General features: G+C 47.1%; 1 protein-coding gene across 1 annotated transcript in view; it reads left to right on the forward strand.

Moving 5' to 3' along the window:
* The window catches only part of LOC119401039 (ras GTPase-activating protein-binding protein 2), a 93,968-nt gene that overhangs the window by 26,642 nt on the left and 43,982 nt on the right, over nt 1-23,344 (forward strand). Inside the window, exons 3-6 of the mRNA XM_037667872.2 lie at nt 1,138-1,309; nt 4,980-5,360; nt 5,491-5,674; nt 20,256-20,773. Of these exons, the coding sequence (XP_037523800.1) occupies nt 1,138-1,309; nt 4,980-5,360; nt 5,491-5,674; nt 20,256-20,773 (1,255 nt within the window). The remainder of the gene's footprint in view (nt 1-1,137; nt 1,310-4,979; nt 5,361-5,490; nt 5,675-20,255; nt 20,774-23,344) is intronic.

Genomic DNA, 23,344 nt, shown 5'->3' on the forward strand with positions numbered 1-23,344 from the left:
GCAGTGGCTTCACACGCACTGCTTGAAACTATCTTGCTACTGCACCTGAATTGAGCGACAAGGACATGAGCTTTGAGTCTGAAGATGACAGCACCTCAGCTTCAGGCTCTGAGGGTGGCGATGTTTTCCGTGAGCTTAGGACATCAGCAGCCATTCAGCAGTTGGTTTCGTATACGGCCTCAAGTCTCCTTGCCATGCGTGCTTAGCTGCCAACCTTTGCGCGCAATCTTGGAGCTACTTATGTGCAAGGTGCAGACATCGCTTGGGCGCGATGTGCTGCCGCCGGCTGTGAAGCTTCTCTTCACGCCAAGAAGGCTGCCCGGAGCAGATCTCGGTCCCGCACTTCGGAGCGGGGCAAGACGTTTTATGGCCGTGCACATCTTTTTTTATCTGCAAAAATACAAATAAATATGCTTGGATGCATATTTGGGAATGCCAGCCTATGCAGAGAGAGGTGGCTCATGGAAAGAGGTGACGCGACGCTGGACGAACTAGTGAAGTTCATTGGACTCTGATTTATATGGGCATTGTTCACATCCCGTGCAACCATCTATATTAGAACACCAGTAGGCTTTTCTCATTAAAAAAAAAAAAATTGTGCGGAAAGTGCCGAGTGCACCTGTGTTGCACTAAAACCAGGAACTGCCTCGCTGTGGGGCACGAGCAATGAAGTTTATGTACGTTAATACCAGCACTGTGTAGAGCATTTATTTTTCATACTATTCGTTGGTCATTTATCTCCAAAAGGTATATATTCTGAATTTTCTTCGTTTTGAATGGTTTTGTATATATGGGTCTTTTTATTGTTGGTTTATCAACTGGCAACAAAAACTGATGCATTTTCAAATTTTCACATGTTCCATATTTTTCTTGCACTGCAACGTAAATTGCTTGCAAAGAGCAATTCGTTGTGCACAATTTAGTATGCTTCAATGCGTGCTGGAGTATTCTTTATACTGGCAAAAAAATTTTTCCCATGACCTATGAAATATGACCATTTTCTCATAATGAAAGATTTAACTATTTATCTTTTTTGATTATAGCTATAAGTGAACAGTCTTTGTTAGTGTCTCAGCACTTACGTTGTTGTCTTACATTAGTTTTAGTGCTTGGAAATTCTTGCACGGTCCTTTGCAGGTTCTACAGTCAGGACTCCTCCTTTGTGCATGGGGGCCCTGAAAAACAGGAGTGTGTGATGGGTCAACATGACATCCATCAACGCATCATGCAGCTCAATTTCCGCGACTGTCATGCGAAGATCAAGCAAGTGGACTCACTCACTACTTTAGGCGAAGGTGTTGTCATTCAGGTGGGCATTCCTGTACTTCCACAAGTGAAAGCAGCACTTAGTATGTACCCAACAATGCTGGCAATGAGTGGTTTTTTATGATGATGTAATTTGCGCCGGAGATCTTGCAGATGGACAAATGCCTGTTGTCCTCAATGTCTGCTTGACCACTGTCGATAAATGTGTCCTGAAAAAACCCTATTGCCTGCTGGTGTGTCCATTAGTGCAATCGTTATTTATTGAAGGGGCTCTGCAGCACTTGCACATGATCAGAAAATGCTCCCGATTAGAAGTTAAGGGTCCTGTGAACACATTAGCCAAATATTATTGCACTGCACGCAGCTGAGAATTTGCGAATTGGTTTTGAAAACTGCTGTAAATTGCTTGCTCTCTTCTTGGCAAACTAATAGATTGGCGTTGTAGGGACGGACAAGGTCATTGGCTGATTTCATGATTGGGAAAACATCCTCGGTAATACAGCATGACATCCATGCTATCAATAATTCGAATGCGAAGGGACCCCAGGATTTTGTTTGAATTATTAGTTCTCATAAATATGACCTGGGCCAACATACCAACTTGTGATGTAATGAGAGATCCACAAATATGTATATACTGTATTTTCTCGCATAGAACACGCACTGCGTATAAGCCAAGAATGTATATCAACCTGGAAAACCTGGAATAGTCATGGAATTTGGACATAACTGGAAAATTCAGGGAATTTTGATGCAATTTAAAAAAGACCTGGCCAGGTCATGGAAACATACTGATGGCAGTCTGCGCAACCACCACAGAAACAATCTTTACCTTTGATCACAGCTTATAAAGTCGCTTCTTCGGCTGCAACCACAGTAAATGGCTAAGCAGAAGCGTTATGGCAGTGCATAATCTTCCGCAAATCACACAGTATATCCCAAGCATGACTTTACTCATGCTGATAAATTAGTGCGTGTTTGTCTTGACTACAATCTCTGCTTGCCTTGAAGGCATGCTGGTTAGACCAGAAGAAATATCAGCAGAGGCTCCCCAAGCGGGGTCAAGCTCATGCAGTGTGATGCAAAGGCAGACGCTCTCAGCTCTGCACTCATTGCTGGTAGCTCGTTTCAAGGAGGTAGCACGGCATAACTGCAGCGAAATGTCAGTTGTATATGTATTTAGAAATTGTGGAATTTAATCTGTCAATATTTTTGCGTGTCATGTCCATAGAAGAGCGCGTAAATAATAACACGCAAGCCTCCGGGACTCCTGGATGGTATCAGCAGTGTTGCTGTCAAAGCTAGATGGTGCGTCACATGTGGTCGTAGCTTTGAATGTGCTTATAAGAGCACAAGTGGCTTATACAAGTAGAGAGGGCAAAGTGTTTATATGTGCAAGTGTGCTCAACCAGCACTGCACAGCATGCTTGTTAAACTTTGATCACACAATGCAGCGCTTAGAAACACTGTGGGTTGAGCTCTGTGCAAGTGCTCATAAAGAACTACTGCTATTTGTGAAGATGGTACTTTGCTTTTCACATGGAAACCTCTCAGAGGAGTGAGGAAGAAAACTGCCATGCATTCTTATTTTCATCATAGACAGCTCTGAATGCTTGCAAGTAACGTTTTTGGACCCAGTGTGATCATACTGGTATTCATTCTTATGAGGCATGCAGGTGTGTGTAATTAAGGGACAAAATGTGTTGTCCCATGACAGCTAGTAGCCCCTTCTCAATCTTAGTAAGCTTTTCTGCATGACACCACTGTACTGCGGTGAGCGTTCCGCACGGGATACAGACTTTTTTATTTATTATTATTATTGTTATTATTACAGTCGAACCCACTTATAACGATCTATCGGTTATAACGACCATATTTGGATGCACTTACGATTTTCCTATGCTAACCATTGAAGCTGCGTCCAGATATAGCGAACATTTTTCAAAGCCTCCTACTTTTACAACGAACGCTTCAGACACGGTCGCGGTAAAAATATCGTGCACATACGAAGCGAAAAAAAGCTAAATATGCCTTCTAAAGCGTGACGGGCGCGCTCGCGCGTGCCCCGCTCCAGTTTACTCGCGACTAAGATACCCAGATCGGTGAGCACCGCACGCAGATTTCGGACGCTACGAGCGAGGTCGCTCACTTTTCCGGCGTTTCTTCAGTGGTAGAATGGCAGTGGGGGAAAAAAATAGTAGGCATCATGAAGCCTTGCGGTCAGCTTTCGCACAGTAACCTTTCCTGACGCCGTTCTCTGCAGCTACGACCGCCTGCAATGAACCAAACAATGCCTTGGAACGCAAGAAGGCATAAATGCAATTGAAGTGATAACCGCGATAACTTTCCATCGCAAAAAGGTTCACTGCGTCCCTAAACTCGTCGACGCCACAATGTGCCGCGAAAAGTCGTCCGTCTTTCCAGTAATGGCAGAGACCGGTCAATCGGTTATAACGATTTCCGCGCGATTGCGGCGATGCCTTCGCGGATAAGCATCAGAAAGGAGCGAAGGCGAGGTGGCGGTTGTCGATGAACGTGCCATTATGCCTTATAGCCGACAACCTTATCACAGTCATCTGTAGATATCTGCTCGGCTGCGCGTGTGGCGTACTACGCCGTACACTGCGGATTGACGGCGGTACGAGCGCGCCATGCTTAGCCATGCTGCCGTTCGCAAGTTCGCCGCCGCCGCGTCGTGCGAGACCGCTTTAAAGTGCACGTCGCTTTGTAGAAACGAAATTAGCTCGCTGTTGTTGAGCGGCGCGGGCACCGAGAAACGCCGATGCACTGACAGCGAGCGTATACTGCATGTTTGACTAGGTGACAACTCAAGTGCGCCGCGCATCGTTGTGCAGGGCCGCGAGAGCATCGCGGAGACGCAGAGTGCGCGTTGCTTGGAAAATACTTGTTTTCGCTGCGTTGAACGAAGAGGCTAGTCGCCGCACCCGTGCACGGTCCGGAGTGAAGCAAGCACGAAAAACGTACAAACGCGCGCATACGGCATACAGCAAGCGGCCCGGCAGTGACTCCGCGACCAGAGTAGGCGACGCGCTGCACGCAACTAGCCAGGGATGATCGGCTCCACGTCGCGGTACTGCGCTTCGGTGAAACGGTGTCGGCTCATTGCAAAGGCGGTTAATTCACTCGTGAGCACGCAGCGGGCTTGGCCGCTAAGCACACGTTTTTAAGGGCGAGTCCATATACAACGAACTACTGATATAACGACCACTTTGCACGACACTTTCGAGTTCCTTTTAAATGGGTTCGACTGTATTAGGGACTTCCTTAACCAACATGTGGTTGTTGGTGCACATATATTCCGGCACGGACATGGAGCTGAGCAGCATCACTTTCACTCGTTCCTCCGACATCTAGCTGCGGGGAAAAAGAAATTCCAGCGACACATTCTTAAAGGTGACCCATGCCCAATAGGGTAGGGACTTTTCCCTGTTGTTTTCACTGTTGAGATGTCTGAATTTGTCAGAAAAAGTTTAAAATGTAAAAGTTTAAATAGGAACAAAATTTGACAACCGAAAGATGCAGGTGTTGGCGTTTGAGTTAGCGAAAGTTTACAGTGCTCGGCCAGTGAGTGTGTGAGTGGGGGCATTGTGTGAGCTTGGCTTTCTGCTTTTGAATCATGCGATTAGGAAGCCATTGTGGTGCTGTGCCTAATGTATTTCTGTGGGCATCATTTTCCTTGGGTGCTTTCATAGGTGACAGGTGAGCTGTCGAATGCTGGCCAGCCGATGCGCCGCTTTATGCAGACATTTGTTCTGGCACCCCAGCAGCCTCTGAAGTACTACGTGCGCAATGACATCTTCCGTTACCAAGATGAGGTATTCACAGAGGAGGAGGAAGAGGAAGAAGGCAGTACGGCTGCTGAGCAAGCTCAGGAAGAGGTTCCCGAGCCCCTAATGGCGCATCATCAAGCTGCGCACACGGAAGTGGTCCAGCACACTGCAGATGCCACAACCCCTTTGGTGAATGAAGCACCCCTGCCACCTCGGGGAGAGCAGCTGGGCAACGGTGGTAGCAGTCCACCTTCCAACAGCGTGGCCCAAACTCCTGGTCGGCCTGCTTATTTTGATTCTCAGGTGAGGTCAGTTACCCAGCCTGTTAAATTGAGAATTGGCCCGTCTAGCCACAGCTAACTAGAGCAGTATTGTAGGCATCTAAACTGACAGCCACTTGTCTAAGTAGAAAACCTTCCTTGCTGGGCTGCAGGTCATGCGAAATGGGACGGCACATCTAGTCCCAGAAGGTGAGATTTCTTCACAAGCATCCTTGACAAGCGGCAGCCCTCCAGAAGCACCTTCATCAGCAGCCACTGTTGCTACCAGTAATTCAATGAACTGGAAAGACGATGAATCCCCTGCACCACCTGCTGCACCGCAGGTCAATCATCAGGGTAAGCCTATATCTGCTTACTATAGAAAGTTTTCTACTTGTGTCACAATAAGCCATTAATTAGACCAGGGCCTCTCGAAATTTCTGGCCTGGAAAAATTCCAGCAGCTTTTCCGAAGGGTCATATCGCACCTGTCCTTTTTCTACTGATAGGCTTATACCATAACGAGAATTGGGAAGTGATTACGCTTCTGAATCTGCTGAATGAAAATATCACCGCCGCAGTGTTAGTGTTATCTAAACTTTGAATGCGGTCATTCATGAGTAGGAACTCTGGATAATACAAATGCTAAACTCCATTGGGAGGTTCCTAGTAGCTGACCAACTTCGCATGTGAGCACTCGACTCTTGCATAGAGCAGCACCTAACCCATGACTGGAACAGAGCCCCCACCTCACGACCTCCTCTATAAACTTACGACCTGCTCATCGGCGCTCCCCCTACGGCGGCGCGCGGTCCTGAAAAGTTGCGGATAGGGACCGAAAGTGCCGTCAGGTGCCGCCAGCACTTACCCCCATAGCAGACGATGCGGCGGCTTCGTTTACATTGAGCGCACGCGGGTCTTGGGTTCCTGGCGCACTAGTGAGCGCGTAATTGTCGCATTTTTTCGAGTTTCTAGCGTCTTGATTCACAGAGTTTTACCGTCCGAAAGCAACACTCTGGCTATGCGAAGCACCGTAAGTGGAGGGCTCCTTACTAATGTTGACCACCTGACCCGAAATCTAAGCGCGCGAAGGCCTTTGCATTATGTATCCGTCTACGTGCGAGCAGCGGGAACGTGTAGGCAACAAAAAAATCGAACATAATATACAAAGAATGGCCTGCAGAATGCAGTCCTTATATTCCTGGCGTTATTTCTTGCAATGGTGCCCTACCTTATCGTTCTTTATAGCTGTATGTGCAAAAATAATTCGTCCAAGGGCTGATGGTGGGTTCATCCTAAAGCCGAGTTTCTGCAGGACTACGAAACACTGTATTCGACGCTAGCGGTCACCCGAATATCAACTAGTATATCAGTTGCACATATTTTTTTATCTACTCTCCTGTCTTCCTATATTTTAGTTTTACCCAGGGCTGGGCAGAGATACACAGAAAAGTATTCCTAAATACAGATATCAAAATACATGTGCTGGGGGCCTCAAGCACAGGTTCTGAGATACATATGTGTTTTTGACATAATGGGATATTTCCGAAATGCTTTCGCAAAAAGACGAAAAAAAATATACTTTATGAGATATTCTGCACGCGTGAGGATCCCTTCGCCGCCCGCACAGTGTCACAGACTGCCGGCGTGCCTTTGCTTGGATTAGGACAAAAAAAGTCTTCCTTTCCCCTTTTGAACACATTGAGTTCAGTTTCGACAAAAAAAAAAAAGTCACAATGTATGATACCCGTGTCCTGCACTAGCTGTATCGCGATATGACCGATACGTACATCGTACAAGTATATTTCACTACTGAGATACAAATACCATTTTGCAAATCCATCTCGATACAGAGATACAGATACTCAAAAGTATCTCTAAAATACTATTGAAATACACTTGCTGCCTATAGCTTTGGTTTTGCTCCTATCATTTTTCCTTCCATTGCATGCGTGGTTCTTAACTTCTGTAGTTTCATTGTCACTCTCCAAGTTTCTTCATTGTATGTTAGAACTGGCAAACTGGAATAGTTAATGTACACTTTCCCATTCTGTGACAGTGGTATTGTCAGCCATGGGTTAAGAATGCACCCATTCTAATTCTTTGGTAAATCTGCTAGACATGAGTATATAGGCTCTCCGGTATATCTAAAGTGCTCTTCTACAGATTCTCGTATCGAGTTGTCTGTCGCGAACACTCTTTCGCTGAACATGTACGTAGTATTATTTTGTCTTGTGCATATTCATCTTCGACGCTACTTTAACGCGCTCTCAGTTTAGGTCTGCGATATATTTCTTTTGCAATTCGTCGTTATCATTGCTGAAAGAGCGCTCGACACCCCGTTCTTCAGAAATGACGGCTTTCGTAGTATCTCGTACAAATGTATACATAGGAAAATCGGGATGTCGCCTAATGATGCGCCGGGAACTCTGCGTACATAGCTGGTACGAGTTAAAAAAAACCATAAACCTTTGAAAACGCAGCAGCGCACCATTGGGGGAATGTACTGCTATCGTTGCCTATAACGTTTCTTCTGATTGCGCAGTCACTGCGAGGTTATCGCTCGTCACTGATGTCATGCAATAACTTCCGAATGTCGCAAAGGCGAGCGCCTACTATACGCGCCGAACAGGCAGACCCTGCAGAGGCAGCAACCGATAGCGAAGCCCGCAAAGTCGCAAGCTGGCGATGCCATAGGGCATAGATGGGGGTCAGTTGTGGCGCCGCGGTGTGCGGTGGCAGTTTGGGGAACTAAAGAAAACTGGCGACACTGGGAGCGGCGGCATGAGCAGGTCGGAAGTTTATAGAGGAGGTCGTGCCCCACCTTTGGAGCTACAATAGAATTTGGGGGATAGGAATCTCAAGGGGGAGTGAAAATATTCGTATCACCCGAAATTTCATATCGCCAAGGAACTAGGGAAATCCGTTTTCAAACCACGATATGCACACAAAACGTTGAAAGAACTCTCGTGCGTCTTTCTGGGACACGTGCAAATGGACCTCTAAGAGACAGCGCAGTTGGCGGCCGGGAACACGCGTGTTAAAGCTTTGCTAGAGGCCAACTGAAAACTAAGCGCCGAAGTCCGCTCGACTATAGTCCTAAGTTGTGGAGATAGGTTTGCACTAGGCTTACCTACGAGCGCGACCGTGTAGACGCGACGTTCTCCACTGCCGCTGCGTGCGACGACGCTGCGGCCGGGTTCATCGTTTTCTCCGACACGGCGCAGAAACCACGCACGAGGCAGGGTAACAACAACAACGGGTTTATTAACCCAAGATGCAGCACAGTACGACAGTCACAGGCTTGCAGGCCGTAAGGGGAACTCCGCAAGACCGATCGAGTACGCTTGCCAGCGGCGCTAAGACTACCACACAAAGGGCAGCGGTCGAGCACCCGAACGAGAAGCCGCCTGCTAGAGCAGCGCGTCAACCTCTCGTGCTAGCCTGAGAGCATCTGCCGCCACGAGCGAATCGTCGGGCGCATCTTAGCTCGTAGGAGAGGAGGATGTCACCAGCGGCCCAATGGGGAATGGCGCTGCGTTGTGACGTAGGCCCGCGCAGCGCGCCAGCGTAGCGTGCCCGGACATGCCAGCGCGGGACGGAGCCGACGCTTGGCTCGCCCAGACAAAGAGGCGCCCTGGCCGCCATCTTGGCGATTGCCGGTGCCTAAGTGCGCCCGGGCTACGCGGCCGGCACGCGCGCGGCAGCTGGGGAACGAGGCGCCAGGTAGGAGGACGCTCTCGATCCCCACAAAGTGAATGACGTTTCTTTGTTAAACTTGAAAGAAGTGCAAAGAACTCGTTCGCATGTTCACAGGAAGTCGTTTGCGTGTCTACAAGAAGTAGCGCTGCAGTGGCTGCTGTCTAGTTTTAAGCTGTACACTGAAAAAAGTGGAAATTGCGGTTTTCTTGGGTACAGCGCGAAAGAAACAAATTAGCACTACACACCAAATGCGAAGAGGTCCATTTGTGTATTTGTGATAACTTGCCATTTTTCCTGACCGTATTCTGCTGCCTTTTTTCGAAAATGGTCACGTGAGCTTCCTCCGGTCTGACGTGACAGGAATGACTGATTTCCTGCGCGTCCGGTGCACTCACTTTTGGTTTCGCCTAGATCGGGGCCTTTCGGTGATTCTCAAATTACGTACATTTCTCACGATTTAAAAAAAATGGGCATGTCATAAATTGTGATGTCCGACAACTCTTCCATATAAATAATGGCCCTAAAGTTAATAATGAAAAAGCTAATTAACAAACTTTTGTAATAATTTATTTGAATGTAATTTAGGTGCGGCAGAGTTTTTCCGCCTCGACGTAGAGTTCGTTTGAGAAGACAAGGGCCTGACTGTCATAGTATTTTTATTTAAAAAATCTGTATTGTCTTAAAAAAACGCCTTGTATATCTCGCCAAGGCATCCGCCATTACCACGAAAACTCAGGACTGTCGCGGGGCACTCAAGCATGTAAACATGGAAGCACATCACAAAGAGTTCCATCCCACTCTGCCAATTTTCATAAGGCAACTTTTCCTGCTCCACAGAGCATCTCCTATCCACTCACTGTCATTGGAACTCGTTAATGCATTAAGCTGGGCTAGTTGGTATTGATTGTATGCTTCCATATTGCTAGCGAACACGCACAAAGGACAACATAGAAAGAGACAGGACAACCGCTAGCGGTTTTCCTGTCTCTTTCTATGTCGTCCTTTGTGCGTGTTCGCTAGCAATATGGTGTCATTGGAACATTTGACTCCCGTCCTTACTCTGTCATTGGAACACACTTTCTCTGAAACGAGCAGAAAAACCTGCTCCAACTCTGCCATTGGAATTCAACTATAGCCAAGCATACCCACACACAGGCCTGCCATATGCTACTGCCTTAGGCACCGTGTACTGTAAACGGTGCCTTAATTAAAGGCAGACGAAGTGTTAGACATACAAACGTTTATCGTCCAAAAAAAAAGTTCTTCCAGCTACAGTGACTGATTTTCTGGACCTTGCGGGGTCCGCGAAATAGTTTGAAAAATTGAACAGTCCGAAAAAGTTAGTTAAGACATAAAAATAAAGTTTATTTGGATTAGAACAGCCTAGAAAGACCCCCCAATGATGCCCTGCTTCATACTGTGCTTGGGGACAAGCAGATTTGGTTGTTTATTGGCTACTGTAACAATGTCAGCGCGTTGGCAATCGCTGCCGCCGACTGTTACGGGCAGCACAGTTGGTGGTTCCATGGCACCAAGCAAACAAAACTTGATGCAGGTCGCAAAAAGATGCATGCAACGTCTCGTCTGTTTGGCGAGTTTTAACGATGCAGTTTGGCGAGTTTTAACGATGCAGTCTGGGTTTCTTAACCTGCACTGACATCGCACACAATGTGAGCCTCCACCATTTTACCTCCATTGAAACGCTATCGCCGCGATCGAACCCGCGTGTTTCAGGACGTGCACGTTAACTAAGTGATACTGAGCAACCGCAACAGCAGAGAACATGTGACGCGCTTAACGGCTCAAAAACACTTGACACAACAACAACACGACCACGTGCGGAATGACAACCGGAAGAACCACATTGTTTTCCTTCCTCCATGGGAAAAACATCCGCACAAAATATGTTACAAAACCTACTGGTGTATTAATGATGACAATAAGGCTGACTGAAAAAGAAAAGTTGCGTCCCCTAGACAGTTTTTCCTGCCAAGGAAGATAGGACATGGCCTCTGAAACTGGAAGATTGTGTGCGCTTCCAGTCTTTGAGGCAATGCAACTAGCCACTGGAAGCCAAAGTTGACAAAGCCATTAGAAAATCTAACATGGCGGCTTTCAAAATCTAGCGGCATGGCACAAAACAAGCTATTTGGTCCGAAAAAGCGAACTTTAGGGCATAAATTTGTCCGGAAAATCGGACGCGAAAATACATTAGTGCTGTGGGAACTTTGACGGTGCTTAATGAAGTCGGAAATATCCAACACGTCCGAAATTTTGGAGTTCGAAAAATCCGTCGGCGACTGTAATTGCGCTGCAGATGGCCTTCAATATACCATTCACAAAGGTAGGCCTAAATGCTCGTGTAGACTGCAGCCCGCACGAAGCAGTGCCTCTTGCGTGCTCATCACATGTTTTAGTTACAAAATTGTCTTATTGCAGTGGCGAAACAGCGTGCCTAAAAAGTGGGCCATGTGAACACCGACACACATGCCATGAGCCACAAATAATGTCTGAACGTGCTTCTCATGTCCAGTACATTCAAACAGCCAGTGTTATCTGCAACGAGTGTTACGGGTGACAAAATATCTCGGCTGCTTAAAGGGACACTAAAGGCAAATATTAAGTCGACGTTGATTGTTGAAATAGCGGTCCAGAAACCTCGTAGCGCTGCTTTTGTGCCAAGGAAGTGCTTATTTTGAAATAAAATCACGTTTTTAGTGGTCCGCATCGCGTTAGCGCGCTTCAAATCTCCCGCCTGAAAATACGACTCTCATACGTCACTGCTGCCATGCCCAACGTTGCCCGCTTTTACTGCGCGGCCGCCGACACTAGTAGCAGCCGAGCGGAAGTAGCGGGACCCACAGTAGCAACAACGGCGCTGCGGCAAAGACTTGCTCGGATGGGCACATTCAAAGCCGTCACCAAGTTGCGGTTGGTCTCGTAATCGTCAGTACGAAAGTGCAGCGAGCACACACGCAGAGGTTTTGACTGTTTAGCACACTGGCGCAATGGCATGACACTAAGCCACATCGAGCGGGTTCATTCCGCGGCACCCAGTGAAAAGACACACCGGTTTCCTTGCTGCAGCACTGGCGTTGTGCACCATTCGGGCATCCGGCAATATCACACGCATGCGGCATTTTGTCGAACTTTCTGTCAGAGCGACCTTCACGAGCGCGCAAAACACGCACGGCAGTACGCGATCCCGAAACTACCACTGAGACGGGCGAGGCACAGCTCGGCGAAAACGGAACCTTTGAACCACGCGCGCCGTTCCCCATGGCAACGCCACGGAGGTTTTGTTTTCCATGAATCAAGCGGAAACGAACAAACAGCATTTTATTACGTCTTTTGATGCTCGGAATCTTCTTTTTTTACTGCTGCTAGTTTGATTACTAGTGATTTATTGTAGGCCGACTTCCCTACGTCATCGGGATCACTTCGAAAATGTCCCACTCGTGGCGCTCGTCATGTGATACATTTAGCTTAATTTCTCGGTAAGTAGGGCACTGCTGTTGATAATATTGCCGTTTTAGAAGTTGTCATACATTGGGCTTTCACTCTAACATAAATTGTTATTTGCCTTTAGTGTCCCTTTAAAACACGCTGCAACCGTGCCTTTACCATACCTGCCAACTCTCCCGAATTGTCCGGGAGACTCCCGAATTTGGACCTAATCTCCCGATTGTACGAATGTCATGTTGAATCTCCCGAAAAGTGGCCACCACAGCAGAGGCGGGTTTTTTCTCTCTTTTTTTTTTTTTTAAATCATGCGCGTACGTCAGCCTTTCCTGCTGTGGCGGTGCTGCGGAAAAGCACTCGCCACCACACTTCTATTTCATTGTAACCATATCCTAGAGTACCGCTCAGTACATTCTAGGCACTGTGAATAAGGCTGGCCGGCTGGCCGTGAGAAGCGCTCGCCACCGTACCGAAAGAAGGCGAGGGAAAAGGTACAGTCTCAACGGAAAAAGATTGCCAAAAGTGCACGGCGGCCGGAGCCGCGGCGCTGCACGAGCGCTCCAATAACGAGACTGTCGAGCACATTCCATTTTCCAAAGGAGGGGTGGCCGGCAGACCGGCAGTAAGTAAGTGGCCCCCATTGTGCTTTGCACTCTCGATATCGGCGTGCTTGGGAGAAACAGCGCCACGTGTCGCAATCTTGCCGCTCCGGCCACCATTCAGGTCATTTGCGGCAATCGTTTCCGTTAAGCCTAGCCAGAACTTTTGCGTCTCCATCTTGGCCCCCGCGTTTTGTACGCTACGCCGTCTGCCGTGGGGGTCGCGTGTTTCCAGAGTTCAGTTAGAAGGTCGATGACGGCGTCAAAATCAAAGTGCTTGCAAATGTTTCTGGACTCATACATAGCTGGGTTTCCGTGCTTTGACTTCGCGGAGAGGTGACAAGTACGGATTCTGTACCACGTGCGCTTGAGAACTGCCTTGGTGCCTTCACAAGTAAAGAGGTTTGGTTCAAGCAGCTCAAAACAAACCTCCTTATTCTTTTCTGATGTCAGTCTCCAGTCTCAGTAGTTTCCGCTATGCACCCCCCCCCCCCTCCCGCTGTGGTCTCCCGAATTTTCATGCTGTGAGGTTGGCAGGTATGCTTTACCAAAAGAAACATTCATTTATGGTAAATGCATCTGTTAATTACGATAGCTTTTGCTTGGAATGTATCCTATCATTGAGTCCAGAATAGCTTCCACGTTCGGGATCATTGCGAGTGGGCTCTGCAGTATACGAAAACAAGCAGCAGCATCCCTTTTCTTGCCAATCAAGATCACATGCAAGATGCAAGCCTTGTCGGCGACATCCGTTTCCTCAGCAGTCGCTTGAACGATCGGTGAGAGCTCGTCACGTTTAGTGCTACCGCCTCTATGGCTACTCATGCTTGTAACTTGACACTCAGTGATAACAAAAATACCAAGTTGGACGCTGTCGTTTGGCTCAGAATACGGAACTACACTGCTTAGAGACAGTCGAGGCACAGCTGATCAAATTGAGCACAAGATGACAAACATCTCAAAGGAACAAGTAGCACAGATTTTCTCGCATGATTGAAGAGGCTGGGAGCATTGGCCTCAACCAAAGTTTTATAATATAACACTGCCGTAGAGAAAAGCCAGTACATTTGGAAGATTAAGCTCACAGGGAATTCGACACTTTCAGTGTGCTGCATGTTTTTGTTGATAAGCATTCAAAGTTATACTCCTAGCTAATGTTTTCCTTCTCAAGCACAGCTACGTGCAGAGAGCATACATGTTCCGTTAACACTCCTGTGCACTGCTTGCTATGTACTGCGTGTTCTCTGTGCACCTCTTCTGTGTAGATGGACTGTAGTATAGAAGCCACAATTGTCTTGCAACTACACCAGCAACGTTGTAGCTTTTGATGATGAGGTAATTTGCGCCTTAGGTCTTGCAGATGGACAAAAGCCTGTTGTCCGTTTTATCTACTTGACCACTGCTGAGAAAAGTGCTCTGAGGAAGCTACTTCGTTGTTGTGTAGGGCCTAGTGTGTTAGGTGTGGCTCAGCTGAAAAAATTTTCACAGTGAGGATTAATGGCCAGTGTTAAGGCATTTGGTTTATTATCATTGATACACAAACTGTAGACATGCATACAACATAATATATGGGGTCAAAAATGTGCTTTATGCTTTCGCTATGATGTACCACCCATGAAAATGTTGGGATAAAAGTAAGGACATTCAGTTTAAGATAAGGATATCTGCTAAGGTCCTTTTAATGATGTGTAGAAAGTGCGCGCTTTTACAGTAAAAGCTCATTAATTCAAATTTCACGGGGAAGCCTGCAGAGTTGAATTAACGAAATTAAACTCTCGAAAGTGATAAACTAAAGGGCGTGCATGATGATGAAAGGTGCAAGCACTCCTGAAACCATCACCTTTTATTTTTTAAAATATTTGTGATTGTTTTTTTGCTTTTTCGCTTCTCGAAAAGTGATTGCGATCACCGGCTAAGTTATTTGGTAATGTAGCTTTACAGTCAAGCTCTGATTTTGTAGCATTAGCTACACTGGCCTAGCCGAGCCAGTTTTGCGTGGATCCTCAAGAGCTGTGCTGCACATGCGTGAGGATCAGTGATGTCACGCACCGGAGCCGGCAGCTTCCGCGCACTCCGCCGCCGCCGCCGGTCTGCGCTTTCCAGAGGAGAGACATCATAGCCTTGGCAGACGTATCGGCGCCGGTGCGCACGCAGCTATTCGCCTTCGCTGTGCAGTCGCCGTCTGACACTGCGCTGGAGCCGCTTGATAGCGCCTCTGACAGCCAGTGTGGTGTAGCCATGGAAAAGGAGAGCGCAAATGCTGCTCAACGGCGCAGAAGAGCGGAGAAGCTCAACTCATCGGATCCCGAAGTAGTTGCCTGGCAAAATAAATATACACGTGTCGCATAATACCTATCGTATGTGTGTCATTGGAGCAGCAGTAAACGTAATAATCAAGCTAATTCTAGATAATCAGGAAAGCTAAGAATAATTAGCTGAACCTTTGCTAACGCTTCGTTATCCTGGCATAGCGGAGCTAAGCCACTGCAACATTTTTTCAGTGCCTAAGGACCGCGAAATTGTTCAAAAAATCGGGTAGTCCGAAAAAAACGAATTCATGCTTTTTTATTCCGCTCAAGTGGTCAAATCGCCACAGCCACGTCTGAAATAGCTTTAATGCCTTCGGATACACTTATCAGGCATTTCGGTGTGCGCCCGGGTTCTCGTGAATGCATTTGGTACCGGCCGCGAACCCCGCTTAAAAGGATACTGAAGCAAAATCTGAAAATTTTGCGGAAATGCTGAAAATGAATTCTCAGTGTGCGATTACATTGAAAAGAAGTCACTTATCAAACTTTTTTAGCGGGTGGTTTTATATTTATGTTTCTGTAAGCGTACGCCAAGCCACTCTGCCAACGTGAGTTGGAAGCCGTGATGTCATGACACCCTCATTCGACAGCCGTCTGTCCGCTGTCTTTCGAAGTGCGCACGCAGTCGCATAGCTGCACAGTATGCATTCATGTCGTGGCCCCTCTGCCAGCGGTGATTTCACCTCTGATGATGCAGACCATTTAAACGTGCCAAGAAATATGGTTATGAGCCTCCTGTGCCAAGCGATGAAGAGGAGCAGCAGGGCATGGTCGTGCCAGTCAGGCAGTCCGGGCCAGCAACTTGGTCCAACGTGCAGCGGCAGCAGTAGTTAAATAATGTTACTGAGAATGTAAAACTCATTGTTTCATCAGCTTCGTTGAGGCATTGTAGTTTGTCGCTTTGTGTTTACCTATGTGGTCAGCATTCGACTGCTGCGCAGTTAGTCTTTTGCGTGACAAGGCACCGCATGTGTGGAATTTCTCGGCTGTTTCATAGCTCTGTGCATACAGCAGCTACTGTCACATCCACGCTACCACAAGCCATTTACAGGTTGAATTGATCGAAATCTGTTGGCTTCATCACGATGGAGAGTATGGAATGTTCGAAAGCAAGCCTCGTTTTCCCGCATTGCAGCTAGATGGCACCACCATCTCATGCTTTTGCGGCTCTTTTTCTTTTCTTTTTTTTGCTTGAGACATAGTTAAGTGAAGTGACGAAGTGTTCTGAGCTAGCAAATGAAGTCAATTGTTAAATGTGTCCAGGTTTGGCGTGATGGCTGAGCAGCATGTATGCAACGTCTACGCCGCTTGTCATCTCTAGGAAACGTATGGGACGGTGTGTTGCAACCGACGATCCTGTTATGACATCCATCAGCGCAGAGTAGCTAGGCATTTCCTTTCGCCATGATGAATGCTTCAAAACCAAATACCAACCGCGAGAAAGCATATGTCATACAAAGAGACAAGTTTCTCCGACATTTCAGACATGCCAAAATTGCGAGTAGCACCCACAGCAATGAATAGGCACAACGGAAAATCGCTGAAAAAAGATGTTTCTTGTTCTTTTTTTTTTTTTTTTCAAATCACTGTTGTAATTGTCATTTTTAGCAGTTAAACTCTTGTTCTGCTGCAAAACACTCGCAAATTAACTACATGCCAACTGTCAATTGGAAATTTGAGTCTTGTGATAAGCGCCGCCAATACCGCCTTGCGGCTTACGGCTCTCTCGCATGGAGCGTTTGTAAACAATGACATAGAACACAAAGGCTGTGGCGGAAGAGTGGACAACTCGTCCAGCTTTCCCCCATGCGTGTGCGCGTGTAAATGATGCGCTACTGTACAAAAATCTCCACTGACACGCAGCATTTTCTGCCGTCTGAAGCCGATCATTCCTAATTGTGTGCAGCACTTTGCCTACTAAGCTGGCGCTGTCACTGCTGGGGCGTTTGCTGCAGTGGCTTAGCCAGGGGTGGCACATCGGGCACGTGCCCCTCCTGAAATTTCTGCCATGGGACTAAGAGCACAAAATAGCACTCAACCACACTTGCCTGCCCGGCCTCTCCACTTCGTATTAAGGAAGTACCCCCTCCAAAATAAATTTCTGCCTCTGCCACTGGCTTGCTGCACCCTACCACGGCCGCTACATAAAAAAATTCGGCAGATCCCACGTAACGTGGGAATCAGATGTTATGCAAAGCATGGGTGGGAAAGTGACTGTGGTGTAATTTTTCACATTGAGCGAAACATGACGGAATGACGCTAGAGAAATGTGCAAACGGTATACGCACACATATGTTGAAGAGTCGCACATGTGTTATACAGTAGACTCTCAATAAACGAAACTCTCTTAAATGAAATTGCTGCTTAAATGGAACAACTGCCTCTAACATGATTGGTTTTTTGCTTGAATTCTGCACCCCTTTTCATCTCTCAGTAAACGAAACTCCTGTTAAATTAAACATATTTTCCTGGTCCCTTCAGCTTTCGTTTAACAGGACTCTACTGTATAACCAGTTGTTTACAGTTGCGCACTCGTCCAACTATGCCAACAGCAGCATGGGTGTTATCAACACGAGACGCGGTAAGCTGATATGTAGCGATGGGCGAATAAATTTCACTGATCTGCTATCTCCTTTCAAAACTTCTTCACGGTGTCACAACCTGCCCTGAACTGTTATTCGGACGTTTCGAACATTCGAACGAATATTAAAAGTATTCGAATTCTCTTTGATACGAATTTATATTATTCGAAGTATTCGAAGTGAACAAATATATGCATGTTTGACCGCACATAACCCCCCTGTAAAGGTGGTTTCACTGCAGCGTCTGGCTGCTGTACCTTGAAACCACCCTGCCAGGGGAAATCTGCACTGCCGCGAAGCCACACTTCAAGGTTAAAGGGGCCCTGCAACACCTTTCTTAGTTATATTGGAATAGTCTCATTATTGATGTATGACTCTTCACGAGTCATATGCCGCAAAAAGTTTTCGAATCCGTCAAGTCTAAGTGGTGTTACCAAATTATAGAGATCACGTTCCGCAGCTTTCTCCCTCAACTCAACGCATGCACCCTTCTCCCAGTGGTTGCGTGCACCCTTCTCCCAGTGGCGGTACTTCGATGCTGTTTGCTCTTCGAATGCGGGCGCACAGCGAGTGCGGGCTGACAACAAAGAACTAAAGACTAGAAGAAAGGATCATGGGTCATCTGGCCGGCGCGGACCCATCCCCCGGCTGTCTGCAGCTACCGTGAAAATGCGAGTCTGCTTGGTTGCTGTGTCGCGGTTTCTCGGGAACCTGAGACTACGGGGAGGATACGCCGAGGTACGGCTTGATGACATACTGAACAGACAGCGAACGGGACTCTTGCCATACAGCGAACACAGATATCCTAAGCTAGCCGGCGCCAGCATTGTTATCGGAGAAATGCTGCACCGCTGCCTCGGTCGGTCGTGAGAACGTGCCGACGATGCAGTTTCCAGCTGACGAGGCAACACTCGAACGGCTGCCACTCTCAACGGCACCTGGCGATGGTCAAAAGCACAGAAATATTCACGATTTCGGCACTGCACATGGTGAAGAAAACGCAACCACGCAACTACGAGCAGACGAGCTGTCGGTGAGACCGGAAGTGCTAATATTAATGTTTGTTCGGTGTTTTAACGGCATAACACAATATAAACATACATATTATCTACTCATTGAACTCAAAATTAACAACTAAGGTAATAATGAGGGTGTTATCGTGATTATAACATCAGCCAATGGTGGAACTGCCGACAATCGCGTCGTACATTGCGGACTAATACATCATTTGTCGAGAGAAGAGGGAGCAATTTTCAGCTGACTTTGAGAATTTATTGTAAATTCCAGGCCGCTCGCTTCGCCATAATATTTGGCTCGCGTGTTCTCGGGAGCCTCGACTACCGATTGGCAGCGCTTTTTGACCCTGCTCAAAAAGTGTTGCAGGGTCCCTTTAAGCGTACATATTTTTTAAAATTTGACAGCTTATTATATTGGCTTATATGTGCTAAGTATAGGAATTTTTAACTTGTAATGTATTGTACCACTTATAACTTGCACCCTACTGCTATTCAAATTTTGATACCAGTCAAGGTTTCTTCCACTTCATTCCACACCAAAAAATTGACATTCACTCATACCTAGTTCCAATTCCTAAAAATATTGTGCAAGGGTCATGAAGCAAATGCTCAATTTTTCTTAATAATATGTGGTGAGTACTATTCGAACTATTCGATTCGAAATTATTCGACCAATTTACTATTCGCTCATCCCTACTGATATGTAGTGCTGATATTCTTCAATAGGCACCGGGTGCGGGCCGAGTTTGGACTGGTGGCGCCTCTATTGGAGGAAGTGCCGTAATGGCTTGTGGGTGCCAGAAAGGGGCAGGCGCTTGCTGTGGGAACGCGGGGCTGGATGTTGGCTGAGCTTCACTGCTCTCATCGCTTGTGTCCTGCATTTCGCGAAAAAATTCGGCCCTCAAAGGGTTAAATACATAGCTCATTTTACTGCGTGTTCAATAACCAACCATATTCTTGTTTGTTTCTAGAAATTTCTGTTGATCATTGTATGTGCTCATAGTAAATATTTATATTTATGAGACTCTTTGGGGATGCTTTGAACTCCAGGAATCGTATGGCATACTTTGCCATCTATTCCTAAAACATCAATAGCTGCTCCTAACTAGCATTTTTTTTCTGCTGCAAAAATACTTATGGCTACTCCAGAGCGGCGTATTTTCTGCACTGAAATCTGCTCCAAAAAGTGAAATGTCATTTCGGAACCATCACTGCATGAAAACGAATGGCTTGTATTCATATTCCACATTTTGTTTTATGCCACTGCAGCACTTCCGGAGACAAAGACTTACGCCAACATGGTGAGCAAGAACTCTGCACCGATCTCGTCAGCTGGATTTACGTCACCAAGTCCTGCGGCACCTTTTGGTGGTGCTCCTACCAGTGGAACAGGACACGTTCCTGCATCTACAGGGCACCCTGGAGGGCGATTTGGAGGTGAGCCCCTGTCTGGGGGCTTGCCACCAAGGCCAGACCAACGCGGAGGTCCACGGCCTCAGCAGCAAACGCGGGCACCGCGCTCCACACTGCCACCGCCCACTAAGCGGGCAGAGAGTGGCCGGAATGAAAGTGTACTTGGCAGTGATGATGGGACTGCGCCACCACCCCTCCGGTCTAGTGCCAAGCCCCAGTATCCTGACAACCAACAGGTGTTTGTGGGAAACCTGCCGCACTCTGTCACTGAGGAGCAAGTGCGAAAACGCTTTGAGGAGTTTGGCCATGTGCTTGAGTTCAGGATGAACTCGAGGTCGACAAGCAAGATGACAGCTGGTGGCAAAGCTGTACCTGTGAGTACATTTAAACTTTACAGTAATTTTTTGCACAATTGCTCAAAATACACAATTACCATGTGTATTTGGGGGAGTAGCGCCACCAAGAGCAACTAGCCCAATTTGCAGCTCTGTTAAGAGAGTGGTAGTGCTGTTTGTTCTTTGGTAGTTCTGTTCGTTCTAATTAATGTCAAGAAAACATAATGCAGAGCGCTGGTTTTAATACGATACTACGGTCAGGATCAGCAATTCCACCTGTGGCAGAGGCCAGTGAAATTTTGCTGAGAAGACACGGAGTCGCAGCACACACACGCACGCACGTGCGCGCACACACACAATGGTTATATCTGGCTATGTTGACCCAGCGCCTCCTCTATTTTTCTGTGCCTGGGCGAAGGAGTGGAGCGCAATGGGAACCGACCGTCGGCATTAGTGCGGCTTTTAGCCGCCGGGCGCTGCCACCGTAGTAGAGCAGCCGTCTCGTCGTCGCTCGCGGAAACGAATGCCGTGGCTGCATTCGAAGCTGCTATGTGGTTCAGTTTTCGGCTGTATTCGCGTTGTTTAAAGTATAATGAAAGCTTGTAAACTGGAATCATGAAGCACTTTTGTCGTTCTGGCAACCAGCCCATTTTGAAGGCATGTGTCTTTTGCGGCTATTTGATCGAGACGCTCGCGCGTCTGCCAGCTCAATTCCAGAGAGTGCTTGCCAGTGATGTGCGGAATTGTTCTGTCACTGTTACGTTCGCTTGACTGAGAGTCGGTTATTGACTGTCTGAAAGTCTTATTTTCGAAAGCAGCATTTGCCAAGAGCTAATACTGAAAGCTTGGGCGCTTAAAGTTCCCCGATGTGTGCTACCGTCTACTGGTGTAGCACACTGTACGCAAGCCATGAGTTCATGCGCTAAATAGCATGAAATGTCACTAAGCTGCTTCCAGTGACAACGTACATAATGATTGTAGGTTGTTTCGCCGGTAGCGCATGTAGTGTCCATGGGCTCCGATTCTTCAGCTTCGGGACCTAAGGTGCTATGCAGGATGGCCCGAGTTTGGCGAAACTCGGGATCTTTCCGAGCTCTGGCGACACCCCCCTTTTGAACGAGCTAACAGTACGCGAAGGTGAAATCCATCCCTGAGCGCGCGCTCCGTTCCATTGGTTACGATGGAACGCGGCGTCACGTCAAGGTCGGTCGAGAAGGCTGGCTGGTGTCGTCAAACTAGAGGCAGCTTCTTTCATTTGTTTGTCGATCCACTAAGTGCAGAAGTGCACCCATGCAAGAAAAGTGACAGAAAGTTCTACTAACTATATCTTTTATGTTTTCGCGGGCCGTTTGAATCCATTTTCAAGCGTTTAATGTCTGCACTAGGTATCCTTCAGAATAATCAGCACCGTGGCCTCCGAGATTAGTTCCGACCGAGCGCCTTACAACACCGCGGCTAGAGCTAATCATCGAGGCCACGTGTATAATCACCGTGGTCAGCCTCTACATTCTAGCGCCTTGCTCGGCCGGCGCGCGCCCTCCTCGTCCTCTTATTAATCGTCTGCTCGCTCCCCGAGCAGGTGCGGCCGAGTGATAAGCTAATTGGCTGGGCGGTATACATAGCTAAGTCAGGACATGCTATGACGAGGATGATTAAGCCAAATCATGCTAAGGCCAAGCTAATTAAGCCACGTCTTACTAAGGTCATGTTAATGAACCGTGTAAAGCTAAGAACAAACTAATCAAGATCATTCTAATTAACACGATGCTAACTACGAGCGTGTAATTAAAACCAAGATAATACCGAGGTCGTGTTAATTATTACAGTGCTAATTAGGATTATGCTAATTATCTCTGTACTATTCAGGACCTTGCGAATTAAGCCTGAGGTATTAATGTCGTGGTAATTAAAGTGTTAAGAATCAATACAGGACTGTTCAGTATCATGTTAGTTATGACCGAGCTAATTAGGGACATGGTAATTATGATTACTGTAATTAGCATTATGCCAGGTACATTCGTGCTCATGAGGACCTTGATAATGAAATCTGGTTAATTAATGCTGTGTTAATTAAAACATTGCGAATTAAGACATAACTATTCACTGCCGTGTTAATTAAGGCCTAGCTAATCAATAGCACGAATATTGAGACTGAACTCATTACTCTGAAGCAGGCCAAGCATACTGAGTAGACGAGCCACGTAATAAGCTCAAAGAAGTTAGGTGACCACAAGTTGCTCCAATGGCCCCAGCCTTGCACAAGTAGTGCAAGCTGACCAAATTATTTTATATGCAAAGAAGCTGCTGAGTACCGTCCACTGCATGGAACACTTGACAGGCACACCGGCACTATGACAGTCCCGAGTTGAACTGGGGCCTTTTCAGAATGAACGAGTTTGTGCCCAAGTTCACACGTCAATCAATTTGATTGACAGACGCCCGCGGCAAAGATCGGGTCCGCCCATCGCGTTTGCTCTTGCGGAGGAGCAGTGCTCACGGCGCAACGCCAGCGAGTGGCACGACTAATCTATCAGTTTAATCGCATAGACTATGCACACACGCACGAAGAACTAAAGGTCATATCCTCACATGGCTACGATATCTCGCATT

This window comes from Rhipicephalus sanguineus, chromosome 1 (genome assembly GCF_013339695.2).
Source record: "Rhipicephalus sanguineus isolate Rsan-2018 chromosome 1, BIME_Rsan_1.4, whole genome shotgun sequence".
NCBI classification, from domain to species: Eukaryota; Metazoa; Arthropoda; class Arachnida; order Ixodida; family Ixodidae; genus Rhipicephalus; species Rhipicephalus sanguineus.